General features: G+C 42.3%; 1 protein-coding gene and 1 non-coding gene across 2 annotated transcripts; one reads left to right on the top strand and one right to left on the bottom strand.

The window, feature by feature from the left end:
* The first annotated feature begins 382 nt into the window (after window positions 1-382).
* On the top strand, window positions 383-4,797 carry LOC115165679 (transmembrane protein 198). Its single transcript, XM_029718960.1, has 5 exons — window positions 383-658; window positions 1,810-2,284; window positions 2,919-3,494; window positions 3,639-3,778; window positions 3,953-4,797. The coding sequence occupies exons 2-5, from the start codon at window positions 2,095-2,097 to the stop codon at window positions 4,103-4,105; spliced, it is 1,059 nt and encodes a 352-aa protein (XP_029574820.1). The 5' UTR covers window positions 383-658; window positions 1,810-2,094; the 3' UTR covers window positions 4,106-4,797.
* A 2,523-nt stretch (window positions 4,798-7,320) lies between these two features.
* Window positions 7,321-7,394, bottom strand: trnaa-ugc (transfer RNA alanine (anticodon UGC)). The gene has a single exon. It is a non-coding gene; the product is annotated as a tRNA-Ala (tRNA).
* Between the last annotated feature and the right edge of the window lie 5,383 nt (window positions 7,395-12,777).

The following is a 12,777-nucleotide window of genomic DNA, read 5'->3' as shown; positions in this document are numbered from 1 at the left end:
AATATATACATATGGTACAGTATGTGTATGATCTAAAAATAAACATCAGTGGTCGATAATGTCATCATGAAACAACATTTAATTTATCAATCTTGTGAGTTGATTTTTCTCTGTTCTTACAAACCATTGATTGGTCATTTGCATATTCACTGAGATATGAGACTACATGAGTTTATTTAATGTGTATTTAATGGATGAGCTGTTGACTCATCACATCCAGAATCTCACCTCTTTTCTGGACCACTCACTCTTCCTAGAACTTAAACTTCCATATTCCATCCCTGACATGTTAACTTACACCATGTCTGACTCATGACGAAACATGTCTGGCAATGGGTTCAACCAACCTAACATTTTCCTTTGTTGTAAATCTGTATGACTAGAGAGACATCATGTGGACAACAACAGTATTCCCTCACCTCTGATCTGCACAACAAGCTTGGGACAGATGGTCACTTCTTGCACTGATGCTGTCAGCCGTCCAGTGTCCACAGATGAGACGAACGCACGCACGAGTAGGATGTCCTCAACACAGCAAAGACAGAGGGAACAGATATAGCTCCTCCACCTAGAATACCACACAAAGTGACAAATGAGTAGCAGTTTTATTCCTTCTCATCGCAGATTGTAATTCTGACAAGGATATGCCTCATGTTTGGTAAGATTACTTATTTTCAGACTCTTAAAACAATTCATGCAAACAGTATTTGTAATCTCATGATCACAAATACTCTCTGGTAGGCATATGTCTGTTATGTCTGATCAAAATACGTGATTCCAGCTATTAATTATCAAAGTGGAAGTTGCTATATAACTCATGTAATGCCTGTTGTATATGACTATTTAGTAATTAACTGACAATGAGGTGTTCATGTGTCTGACTATATAAATATATATTTTCACAGGGAGTCTCTTTTTGGCAAATGGCTCAGTGTCCAGTTTTAATTTGTTATCAAAAATGTAAAGTTTATCATCCTGACATCTTAATTATATTCTAATAGCGGAAATCACTTGATTGGTGCCATAGAAAGTGATAGTGTTTTCTGTGTGACTTACAAGCAGATGTCAGGACAGAAGGACATGAGCCTCACTAGACTCCACTAATAGGCCTCTAATTCAATTATCTGGGGATCTGCCTGAAAGCTTATAAGGTCCTTTAACATAGAGTATACTCTGTTGCTAGACAGATTAAGGCAACCCAATTTATCCTTGTGTGCAGAGGTAAGTATGCGACCAACAAGGTACATGTGCACATTGAAAGTAATGGTTTGAATGCTGAAGGTATTGCTTTTTTGTCCAGATTTTTTTGTTTTGTTTAATTGTGTTACATAGTTTTCAATATTTTTTCCAGCTTTTGCCCACCTGCAAGCGACATTGTGTATTCAAAAATATACAATGCCTTTTTGGGGTTTTGGAACGGTATGTCCTACTGTTGGGGTGTTTGTTTTCTTAGCATTGTTCTGTGACTGGAAAACTTTACCATATGTTCAAAACAAAGAGGGCCAATGACTCAGTCGGCATCAAGCCACCCCTTGTTTCCTCATCTGCATCCTCTATTTTAACAAAGGGTCAAGAAAAAAAATGTGTGACCCAGATAAAATCTGTTTCCTTTTCTGGTTCCTGGGGATAGGGTTGTGGAGTACAGAGGGATTTTTCTTGAAATACATCATATTCAATCTATTATCTACCTTAGATGTAAATGTGAAGTCTAGATATGAAGAGTCCAGTTTGATCATTTATAGTCTGCCTATTACAGATATCATATAATTTTCTCTGGCTGTATTTGATTCTCCTCTCCTCTTGTTGCAGGTGCAGGGCAGGAAATGGTCTGAATCACACACTTCTCACAGGAGCTTCCTGTTTCCTCAGCACTTACATTCTAACAACATGAAGCATTCGTCACATTCTTTCATTGAATTAATGAAGCAAAGTCCTGTCCCAATGGAATACTGACAATATACTGGCTTGGTGTTGACTGTTGACGTATGCTCCCAAATGAGATTAAACCAGGAAAACAACACGGTTACACGGATGGCCTTAATTGCTAAATAAAAGCACAGTCATTATCCAGACTTGTTGAACGGCTGCTCCAAGATGGCAGACCCCAGCTCACTCTTGGTCACTGATGGGGCAGTGCTGAGCCAGGCTGAAGTGGATCAATATATCCTCTCTGGCTTGGCTGAAGTGGATGCATGTGAGTTGGGGTTCACTAGGAAGTATGACCTCATCCCATCCATCGTCTGCTCAGTATGCCTTTTGTTAGGCCTAATCTACTGCTTTTTTGGTAAGTTCCTGACCTGTAATAGAGGACAGTTAGAACTTCAACATGTGTACTCTCAAGACTTACACATTAAAGACATGATAGGCATATCTGCAATTCAATTACAGTATTTCCACAAAACACTAATGCTCCACTGTAGATACATCATTATTTAATTCCCAGTTTACATTTAACCTCATCATACTAACTGAAATGATTTCCTCAGCTCACTCTAAGCCTTATAGTAAAAACAGGAGGGTGTCTGACCTAGGCTAGCCAGGGTTATAATGGATAAGCTCCAAGCTAGGAAAGCGGTAGATGGGTAACCTGGTTCTGTTGCATTCCTCTGAAAGAGAGTCAGAAAACAGCCACCTGGGATGATGCAGGCAGCTTCCTGGCCTGGTCCAAATCCATTAAATGTTGATGTCTGATATAAGAAACGCTTAGTTTTTCTTAAGCAGACTATGCATCATGTGATGTAAACTTTCTAATATTCTGTAAACTATACAGTATACCAAAGGGAAACACTGACATCTAAACATTTATTTTAATAAAAAAAAACAATCCCTACTCAGTCAAACCTTATTCACTTTAGTACATTTTGTTTCCTTCTCCATCTTGTTACTTAACATCCCTCCACTTGTCTCTCTTTCTTTAGGATACCGCTGCTTTAAGATGGTCATGTTCCTGTCAGGCTTCATGTTTGGATCTGCACTAGTCTGCCTGTTGTACCTTAAGGAGCCTGTACTGGATACCCAGTTGACTATGGAGACCAAAGCAGGCATCCTCCTGGGAGTGTCTGTACTCTGTGGCCTGGTGACTGTGCTGGTACAGACTGTGGGGCTCATCATTACTGGCCTAGAGCTGGGGTGTCTGCTCACCCTTGCCAACCTACTGGTTGTCAGACAGTTTTACAGCCTTAGCCCACTATGGGCGCCTCTCGGTGCACTCCTGGCCACGAGCACCTTTTGTGCCACTCTCACACTGCAGTGGCAGAAACTTTTCACTGTGCTCTCCACGGCTGCAGTCGGAGCCGCTGTGGTGATGGCATGCGTGGACTACTTTGTAGAGACGTCTCTGCTGGCTGGCCATGCGTACGACATCCTGTCTCAGGTTCCCCCTCGGCCCCTCTGCTGGTACAGCTGGGTTATAACAGGCGTGTTTCCTCTATTTGGTCTGATGGGGGTAACGGTGCAATGGATGCTCACTGCCAAAGGAGTGTCCCACACAGAAGGTGAGTGGCACAGTTTCATAAAAAATATGGAACGCTTATTCCTCAATGTCATTACTGCTTCATTCGATACTTAGGTTAAACTGACTGTTTACAACACAATTCTGTTTTTCTGTCCCATGCTAATTTACACTGAATGCCCTCCAGTACCTGTCAGTGGACGACAAAGACAGGTCCAACTGATGCGAATCAGACAGAGAGATGCCCAGAGACGACCCCAGCTGGGCACTTACCGCCATCGAAAGCCTCTAATTCTAAAGCGTTATGCTGGAGACGTCCTGGCCCCAGTGAGTTACTTCAGTTACTAATGGGCATGAATGAGCTTGATTCAAACACTTTTTTGAAAAATGTTATGCACATAGCTAATAGACAATTAGTTGCATGTCATGTTTTAAAAGATTGCATTTTTTCTATCATCCTAGACAGAGGATCAATGCAACAATGTTTTTTCTTTACCTTAGAGTTACATCCAGAGCCTTCGTGACCGTCAGATGGGTACAGGCTCCTCTAGCAGCAGCATCATCAGCAACAGCACAGTCAACCACACCATGATAGACTTTGAGACAGGCTTCATGGTTCCCCTGAATGCCTCCTCCCTAGTCTACAGGGTCTGAGGGACAAACACTAAATAGTAGGCATCACCTCCCAGTTCCACTAAGGTGCCCAACACCTCTCTCCAGCAGACAATTCATAGACTGTTTTTCTTTTTACAACACACTGATTCCTGAGACAAGAGATTCAGTCAACTAATTCACCTTGTTGTTTTGTTTATTATTCTACAACACACTGATTCCTGAGACAAGAGATTCAGTCAACTAATTCACCTTGTTGTTTTGTTTATTATTCTATGTCTTTAAGGTATCAGACAGTAATATAACCATTGATCATTTTTGTGAAGATAACAACTAACAATGGTTAGGTTCCAATTTTGAGTAAATAACTGACAGACACTAGAGAAGCTTAACCAAGTTTAATTCATCCCAAAGGGTCGTTACAGCTGTAATTCAGACAAAAAAAAAAACATTTCACACAAGTACTAATATTTAAACCTATCTCCTAGGCTGAGTCTCCTCCTCCACAACTGAACAGCCAACGCATCTCTGTTGCTAGACAGAAGCTTAGTGATATCTATTCTTCTTCATTTCATCTAACCTCACCTCTACCCCAAAGCTCTCACTTCCTCCCCAACTCAAGGCTGTCATGGTTATTGATACCAGACTGTGTCTCTTCTCCTCCCAGAGGATCCCTGATGCCTAACAATAACATATCCTGACATAATGTAAATGTTATAAACTCAGCAAAAAAAGAAACGTCCCTTTTTCAGGACCCTGTCTTTCAAAGATAATTCGTAGAAATCCAAATAACTTCACAGATCGTCATTGTAAAGGGTTTAAAACACTGTTTCCCATGCTTGTTCATTGAACCATAAATAATTAATGAAGAACCACCTGTGGAACGGTCGTTAAGACACTAACAGCTTACAGACGGTAGGCAATTAAGGTCAATGTCATGAAAACTTAGGACACTAAAGAGGCATTTCTACTGACTCTGAAAAACCCCAAAAGAAAGATGCCCAGGGTCCTTGCTCATCTGCGTGAATGTGCCTTAGGCATGCTGCAAGGAGGCATGAGGACTGCAAATGTGGCCAGGGCAATAAATTGCAATGTCCATACTGTGACATGCCTAAGACAGTGCTACAGGGAGACAGGACGGACAGCTGATTGTCCTCAGTGGCAGAACACATGTAACACCTACACAGGATTGGTACATCCGAACATCACACTTGCGGGACAGGTACAGGATGGCAACAACAACTGCCCGAGTTACACCAGGAATGCACAATCCCTCCATCAGTGCTCAGACTGTCCGCAATAGGCTGAGAGAGGCTGGACTGAGGGCTTGTAGGCCTGTTGTAAGGCAGGTCCTCACCAGACATCACCGGCAACAACGTTGCCTATGGGCACAAACCCACAGTCGCTGGACCAGACAGGACTGGCAAAAAGGGCTCTTCACTGACGAGTCACGGTTTTGTCTGATCAGGGGTGATGGTCGGATTCGTGTTAATCATCGAATGAATGAGCGTTACACCGAGGCCTGTACTCTGGAGCGGGATCAATTCGGAGGTGGAGGGTCCGTCATGGTCTGGGAAAGTGTGTCACAGCATCATCAGACTGAGCTTGTTGTCATTGCAGGCAATCTCAACGCTGTGCGTTACAGGGAAGACATCCTCCTCCCTCATGTGGTACCCTTCCTGCAGGCTCATCCTGACATGACCCTCCAGGCTCATCCTGACATGACCCTCCAGGCTCATCCTGACATGACCCTGACAATGCCAACAGCCATACTGCTCGTTTTGTGCATGATTTCCTGTAAGACAGGAATGTCAGTGTTATACCATGGCCAGCAAAGAGCCCGGATCTCAATCCCATTGAGCACGTCTGGGACCTGTTGGATCAGAGGGTGAGGGCTAGGGCCATTCCCCCCAGAAATGTCCGGGAACTTGCAGGTGCCTTGGTGGAAGAGTGGGGTAACATTTCACAGAAATAACTGGCAAATCTGGTGCAGTCCATGAGGAGGAGATGCACCGCTTTACTTAATGCAGCTGGTGGCCACACCAGATACTGACTGTTACTTTTGATTTTGACCCCCCCTTTGTTCAGGGACACATTATTCAATTTCTGTTAGTCACATGTCTGTGGAACTTGTTCAGTTTATATCTCAGTTGTTGAATCTTGTTATGTTCATACAAATATTTACACATGTTAAGTTTGCTGAAAATAAATGCAGTTGACAGTGAGAGGAAGTTTGTTTTTTTGCAGAGTTTACATCACCCTCTCTCCCTCAGTGACATTGTTAGGTTCTAAGATCTCCACCCGGCTCCCCTAAACATTCCCAAAGCCATCTAACTCCTACAGATTACCATTAATTTCTGATGTAAAAACCATTTACCATCCCTCAGATACCATACTTCTGATCTATCATAGCAATGCTCAAAGTTTACCCAGAATCCAACACAGTTTTATGCACAGTGTACAAGAGGGTGAAATATGTGGGGGATTTACGTACATTGTATATGCCTTGCACAAGAGATATAGTATAAAACATTTTTGTCGCTCTATTGTCAAAATAAATAAACATCCTTAAATGTTACTACAGTGAGGGAAAAAAGTATTTGATCCCCTGCTGATTTTGAACGTTTGCCCACTGACAAAGAAATTATCAGTCTATAATTTTAATGGTAGGTTCATTTGAACAGTGAGAGACAGAATAACAACCAAAAAAATCCAGAAAAACGCATGTCAAAAATGTTATAAATTGATTAGCATTTTAATGAGGGAAATAAGTATTTGACCCCTCTGCAAAACATGACTTAGTACTTGGTGGCAAAACCCTTGTTGGCAATCAGAGGTCAGACGTTTCGTGTAGTTGGCCACCAGGTTTGCACACATCTCAGGAGGGATTTTGTCCCACTCGTCTTTGCAGATCTTCTCCAAGTCATTATGGTTTCGAGGCTGACGTTTGGCAACTCGAACCTTCAGCTCCCTCCACAGATTTTCTATGGGATTTAGGTCTGGAGACTGGCTAGGCCACTCCAGGACCTTAATGTGCTTCTTCTTGAGCCACTCCTTTGTTGCCTTGGCCGTGCGTTTTGGGTCATTGTCATGCTGGAATACCCATCCACGACCCATTTTCAATGCCCTGGCTGAGGAAAGGAGGTTCTCACCCAAGATTTGACAGTACATGACATTTTAGTCATTTAGCAGACACTCTTATCCAGAGCGACTTACAGTAGTGAATGAATACATTTCATAAATTTTTTCTCCGTACTGGTCCCCAGTGGGAATCGAACCCACAACCCTGGCGTTGCAAACACCACGCTCTACCAACTGAGCCACACGGGACCTGTCCATCGTCCCTTTGATGCGGTGAAGTTGTCCTGTCCCCTTAGCAGAAAAACACCCCCAAAGCAAAATGTTTCCACCTCCATGTTTGACGGTGGGGATGGTGTTCTTGGGGTCATAGGCAGCATTCCTCCTCCTCCAAACATGATGAGTTGAGTTGATGCCAAAGAGCTCCATTTTGGTCTCATCTGACCACACTTTCACCAGTTGTCCTCTAAATCATTCAAATGTTCATTGGCAAACTTCAGACGGGCATGTATATGTGCTTTCTTGTGCAGGGGGACCTTGCGGGCGCTGCAGGATTTCAGTCCTTCACGGCGTAGTGTGTTACCAATTGTTTTCTTGGTGACTATGGTCCCAGCTGCCTTGAGATCATTGACAAGATCCTCCTGTGTAGTTTTGGGCTGATTCCTCACCATTCTCATAATCATTGCAACTCCACGAGGTGAGATCTTGCATGGAGCCCCAGGCCGAGGGAGATTGCCAGTTCTTTTGTGTTTCTTCCATTTGCGAATAGTCGCACCAACTGTTGTCACCTTCTCACTAAACTGCTTGGCAATGGTCTTGTAGTCCATTCCAGCCTTGTGTAGGTCTACAATCTTGTCCCTGACATCCTTGGAGAGCTCTTTGGTCTTGGCCATGGTGGAGAGTTTGGAATCTGATTGATTGCTTCTGTGGACAGGTTTTTTTTATACAGGTAACAGAGATTAGGAGCACTCCCTTTAAGAGTGTGCTCCTAATCTCAGCTCGTTACCTGTATAAAAGACACCTGGGAGCCAGACATCTTTCTGATTGAGAGGGGGTCAAATACTTATTTCCCTCATTAAAATGCAAATCAATTTATAACATTTTTGACATGCGTTTTTCTGGATTTTTTAATTGTTATTCTGTCTCTCACTGTTCAAATAAACCTACCATTAAAATTATAGGCTGATCATTTCTTTGTCAGTGGGCAAACGTACAAAATCAGCAGGGGATCAAATACTTTTCCCTTTTTGTCTTACTGTACAAATGAAACACCACTGACCTCTAACAGCCTATAGATCACATTATAACCATTTTTCACAAGTTCTGAGAGGGTAGACGTTATCCACAACTTGGTTATTGTTGATGCGCCAGTACTAGTTACCTTTGAAAACTTATAGATGGCTCTTTGTCCATGTGAAGGCAGCATTCGGGTTGTAGGATACCCCAGAGAAGAGATGTGAGATGGTTTTGGGATGCGTGCTGGAGTCCGTTTCCCCAGCTTCAGCCCACTGCCAATACTGAGAACACTAAGGAATAGAATGAAAATTAACTATTATCTGGTCGCTACATCCCACTCATTCTGAAATGGTTTAGATTAGTGGGTATATTACATGTTCACATATTATCCCCAAAACATTGGTTGTTTGTTTGTTTATTTGCTCCTTACCTTGAATAATATCACTTTGTTATTCCAGTTAAAGTACAAGGCTGAATTGACATTAGAAGGAATGCTGGCCAAGTGTTTGGGAAAGCCAATGTCGAGTTTGAATCTTGTATATCACCACACTTTGTCTCCTGAGTAAAGAACATGACAGTGACACATGAGAACTACAATTGAGAGAAATTCCAGAACTGAAACAGGGACAGTGTAGCCTGGTCCAAGATCTGTATGTTTTGCCGACTCCTATGTATAGGTAGAACAATGTTTGGTAATGACAACGAAGTTGGCAAGACAGCACAAACTGATTTGGGACTAGGCTAGAAATAGTGTGAGTCAGGGCAAAAAGGTATACCTTTAAGGAAGTAGGACTTGTTGGTCCTCTAAGAGTAAACAGCTGCATTGAGGCTCCCTGGTAGATCCTTCCACAGCACAGAGATCAGGATGGGTGTGTTGTACCCAGTAGTGTCAGACACTGTCCACACATACTAACCGCTGAAGATGTGTCTTGCAAAAAGGACCTGGGAGGTGGATAAATATCAGACAAACAAACACCTGTAAATACTGTATATCCAAAGGAAAGCGCTGTGCTATTTTGCAGTTTCACATAGAGTTTACATTGTGTTTTGTAGGACAGACATTGGTGATAAAACCTTTACGGTACCTACCTAACATAATTGCCTCCATGGCACCCTTGTAAGAATGTGGAGGACCTGCCTCTAGAATTGGATGATTTGGCTTTCTGGATACTGTGGGACGATTGGCTGGCTTCCCTAAAGGAGAACAGAAAAGGAAAAGGTTTCAAACACATAACGTCTTGAAACGGTTTTTATCATCTACAGTTGAAGTCAGAAGTTTACATACTTACGTTGGAGTCATTAACACTTGTTTTTCAACCACTCCACAAATTTCTTGTTAACAAACAACAGTTTTGGCTAGTCGGTTAGGACATCTTGTGCATGACAAGTAATGTTTCAAACAATTGTTTACAGACAGTTTATTTCACTTATAATTCACTGTATCACAATTTCAGTGGGTCAGAAGTTTACATACACTAAGTTGACTGCCTTTAAACAGCTTGGAAAATTCCAGAAAAGTATGTCATGGCTTTAGAAGCTTCTGATAGGCTAATTGACAATTTGAGTCAATTGGAGGTGTACCTGTGGATGTATTTCAATGCCTACCTTCAAACTCTGTGCATCTTTGCTTGACATCATGGGAAAATCAAAAGAAATACATTTACATTTTAGTCATTTAGCAGACACTCTTATCCAGAGTGACTTACAGTAGTGAATGCATACATTTCATGCATTTCTTTTGTACTGGCCCCCCGTGGGAATTGAACCCACAACCCTGGCATTGCACACACCACACTGGCGTTACAAACACCATGCTCTACCAACTGAGCCAAGACCTCAGAAAAACAATTGTAGACCCCCACAAATCTGGTTCATCCTTGGGAGCAATTTCCAAACGCCTTAAGGCACCACGTTCATCTCTACAATGGTACGCAAGTCTAAACACCATGGGACCACGTAGCCGTCATGTACCGCTCAGGAAGGAGACACGTTCTGTCTCCTAAAGATGAAGGTACTTTGGTGCGAAAAGTGCAAATCAATCCCAGAACAGAAAAGGACCATGTGATGATGCTGGAGGAAACAGGTACAAAAGTATCTATATCCACAGTAAAATCAGTCCCATATCGACATAACCTGAAAGGCCGTTCAGCAAGGAAGAAGCCACTGCTCCAAAACCGCCATAAAAAAGCCAGACTATGGTTTGCAACTGCACATGGGGACAAAGATCGTACTTTTTGGAGAAATGTCTTCTGGTCTGATGAAACAGAAATAGAACTGTTTGGCCATAATGGCCATCATTATGTTTGGTGGTAAAAGGGTATGCTTGCAAGCCGCAGAACACCATCCCAACCGTGAAGCACGGGGGTGGCAGCATCATGTTGTAGGGGTGCTTTGCTGCAGGAGGGACTGGTGCACTTCACAAAATAGATGGCATCATGAGGATGGAAAATTATGTGGATATATTGAAGCAACATCTTAAGACATCAGTCAGGAAGTGAAAGCTTGGTCGCAAATGGGTCTTCCAAATGGACAATGACCCCAAGCATACTTCCAAAGTTGTGGCAAAATGGCTTAAGGACAACAAAGTCAAGGTATTGGAGTGGCCATCAGAACACCCTGACCTCAATCCTATAGAAAATTTGTGGGCAGAACTGAAAAATAGTGTGCGAGCAAGGAGGCCTACAAACCTGACTCAGTTACACCAGCTCTGTCAGGAGGAATGGGCCAAAATTCACCCAATTTATTGTGGGAAGCTTGTGGAAGGCTACCCAAAACATTTGACCCAAGTTAAACAATTTAAAGGCAATGCTACCAAATACTAATTGAGTGTATGTAAACTTCTGACCCACTTGGAATGTGATGAAAGAATTAAAAGCTGAAATAAATCACTCTACTATTATAGTGACATTTCACATTCTTAAAATAAAAGTGGTGATCCTAACTGACCGAAGACAGAGAATTTTTACCCTGATTAAATGTCAGGAATTGTGAAAAACTGAGTTTAAATGTATTTGGCTAAGGTGTATGTAAACTTTTGACTTCAACTGCACATACAACATCCACAGGAAATCAAAGTCTTACAACGGAATTATTTGATGTCTTATCAGATATTGATCATATAATCTGTATTAACCAAATAAAATAAATAATCAACCAGCCCTAAACACAGAGAGCTGAGATGCCATCAGGATTTAGTTTGATGTTGTCACGGTAACCAGGGTAAACGGGTCCCATTAGAGCCTTGTGGTGCTGAGAGTGACCCAGGCCAAGGACGTGACCAATCTCATGGGCTGCTACAATCAGTTCACGGCCAGAAGACTTCACCTCTGTCCACTACTTGTCTTTGTCAAAATGCACAATGCCTGACTCCCCCTAATGACAGAGGATTGTTTCAGACAGGTGAAAATACAGATGATACAGATGATATCACGTTCAGATGCATATACAGCAGATCGTCTACATCAGACTCATGTCACTTCAGTTGAGATCTGAAAAGCCTTCTTTCACACATCCAAACTGCAGTGACAGTTGTACGCCTATGGAGCACTCTGACTCTCACCTGGTCTGTCGAAGGGCACTGGACAAGATCATTGTTATGAAACACGATTTTGATGTCTGCTCTTCACAGAAACAACACCTCCCAGAAATTCAGGGGTGACATCTTACTGTAGTACCTAAACGCAGAGCCGCTGTACGGCCGTCGCATGAAGTAGACCAAGGTGCAGCGGGAAAATGTATACTCATCTTCTTATTGATTATAAAAGAAGGAAAAACCAAAAGAAACACGTATACAAAAACGAACGACCAACACTAAACAGTCCCATCAGGTGCTACATACACTAAACAGGAAATAACTACCCACAATTCCCATTACCAAAACATCCCTATACATAGGACCTTCAATCAGAGGCAACGAGGAACAGCTACCTCCAATTGAAGGCCAAATCAATAAACTAAACATAGAACTAGAAAGACTAGAACATAGAAATATGCTAACATAGAACATAAACCGAAACCCCGGAACACTCTAATCAAACACCCCTCAACAAAACACATAGCCCAACAAACCCGAAACACTCTAAACAAATACCCCCTGCCACGTCCTGACCAAACTAATATAACAAATAACCCCTTTACTGGTCAGGACGTGACAGCCGCACATGTTTTTGCCAGGCCCAAATCTGGGGTGTAGCTACAGATGCAGTAGGTCAGCATTATCGTACACCAAGAAGAACCTGTGGAAATGGGCATTAGTTAAATATAGCAGTCAAAAATAGTTGTAAATCTAAAACATTTATGGCAAGGCTTTGTTTTTACCCTTAGTTGATTGTGTGGGCATATTTTTGCCTCACACCAAGTCAAGATTATCTAACAATGAATCCGGAAGAGAATAAATTAAG

The sequence above is a fragment of the Salmo trutta genome, chromosome 28 (genome assembly GCF_901001165.1).
Source record: "Salmo trutta chromosome 28, fSalTru1.1, whole genome shotgun sequence".
NCBI lineage: Eukaryota > Metazoa > Chordata > Actinopteri > Salmoniformes > Salmonidae > Salmo > Salmo trutta.
This window is presented reverse-complemented; position numbering and strand designations above follow the sequence as displayed.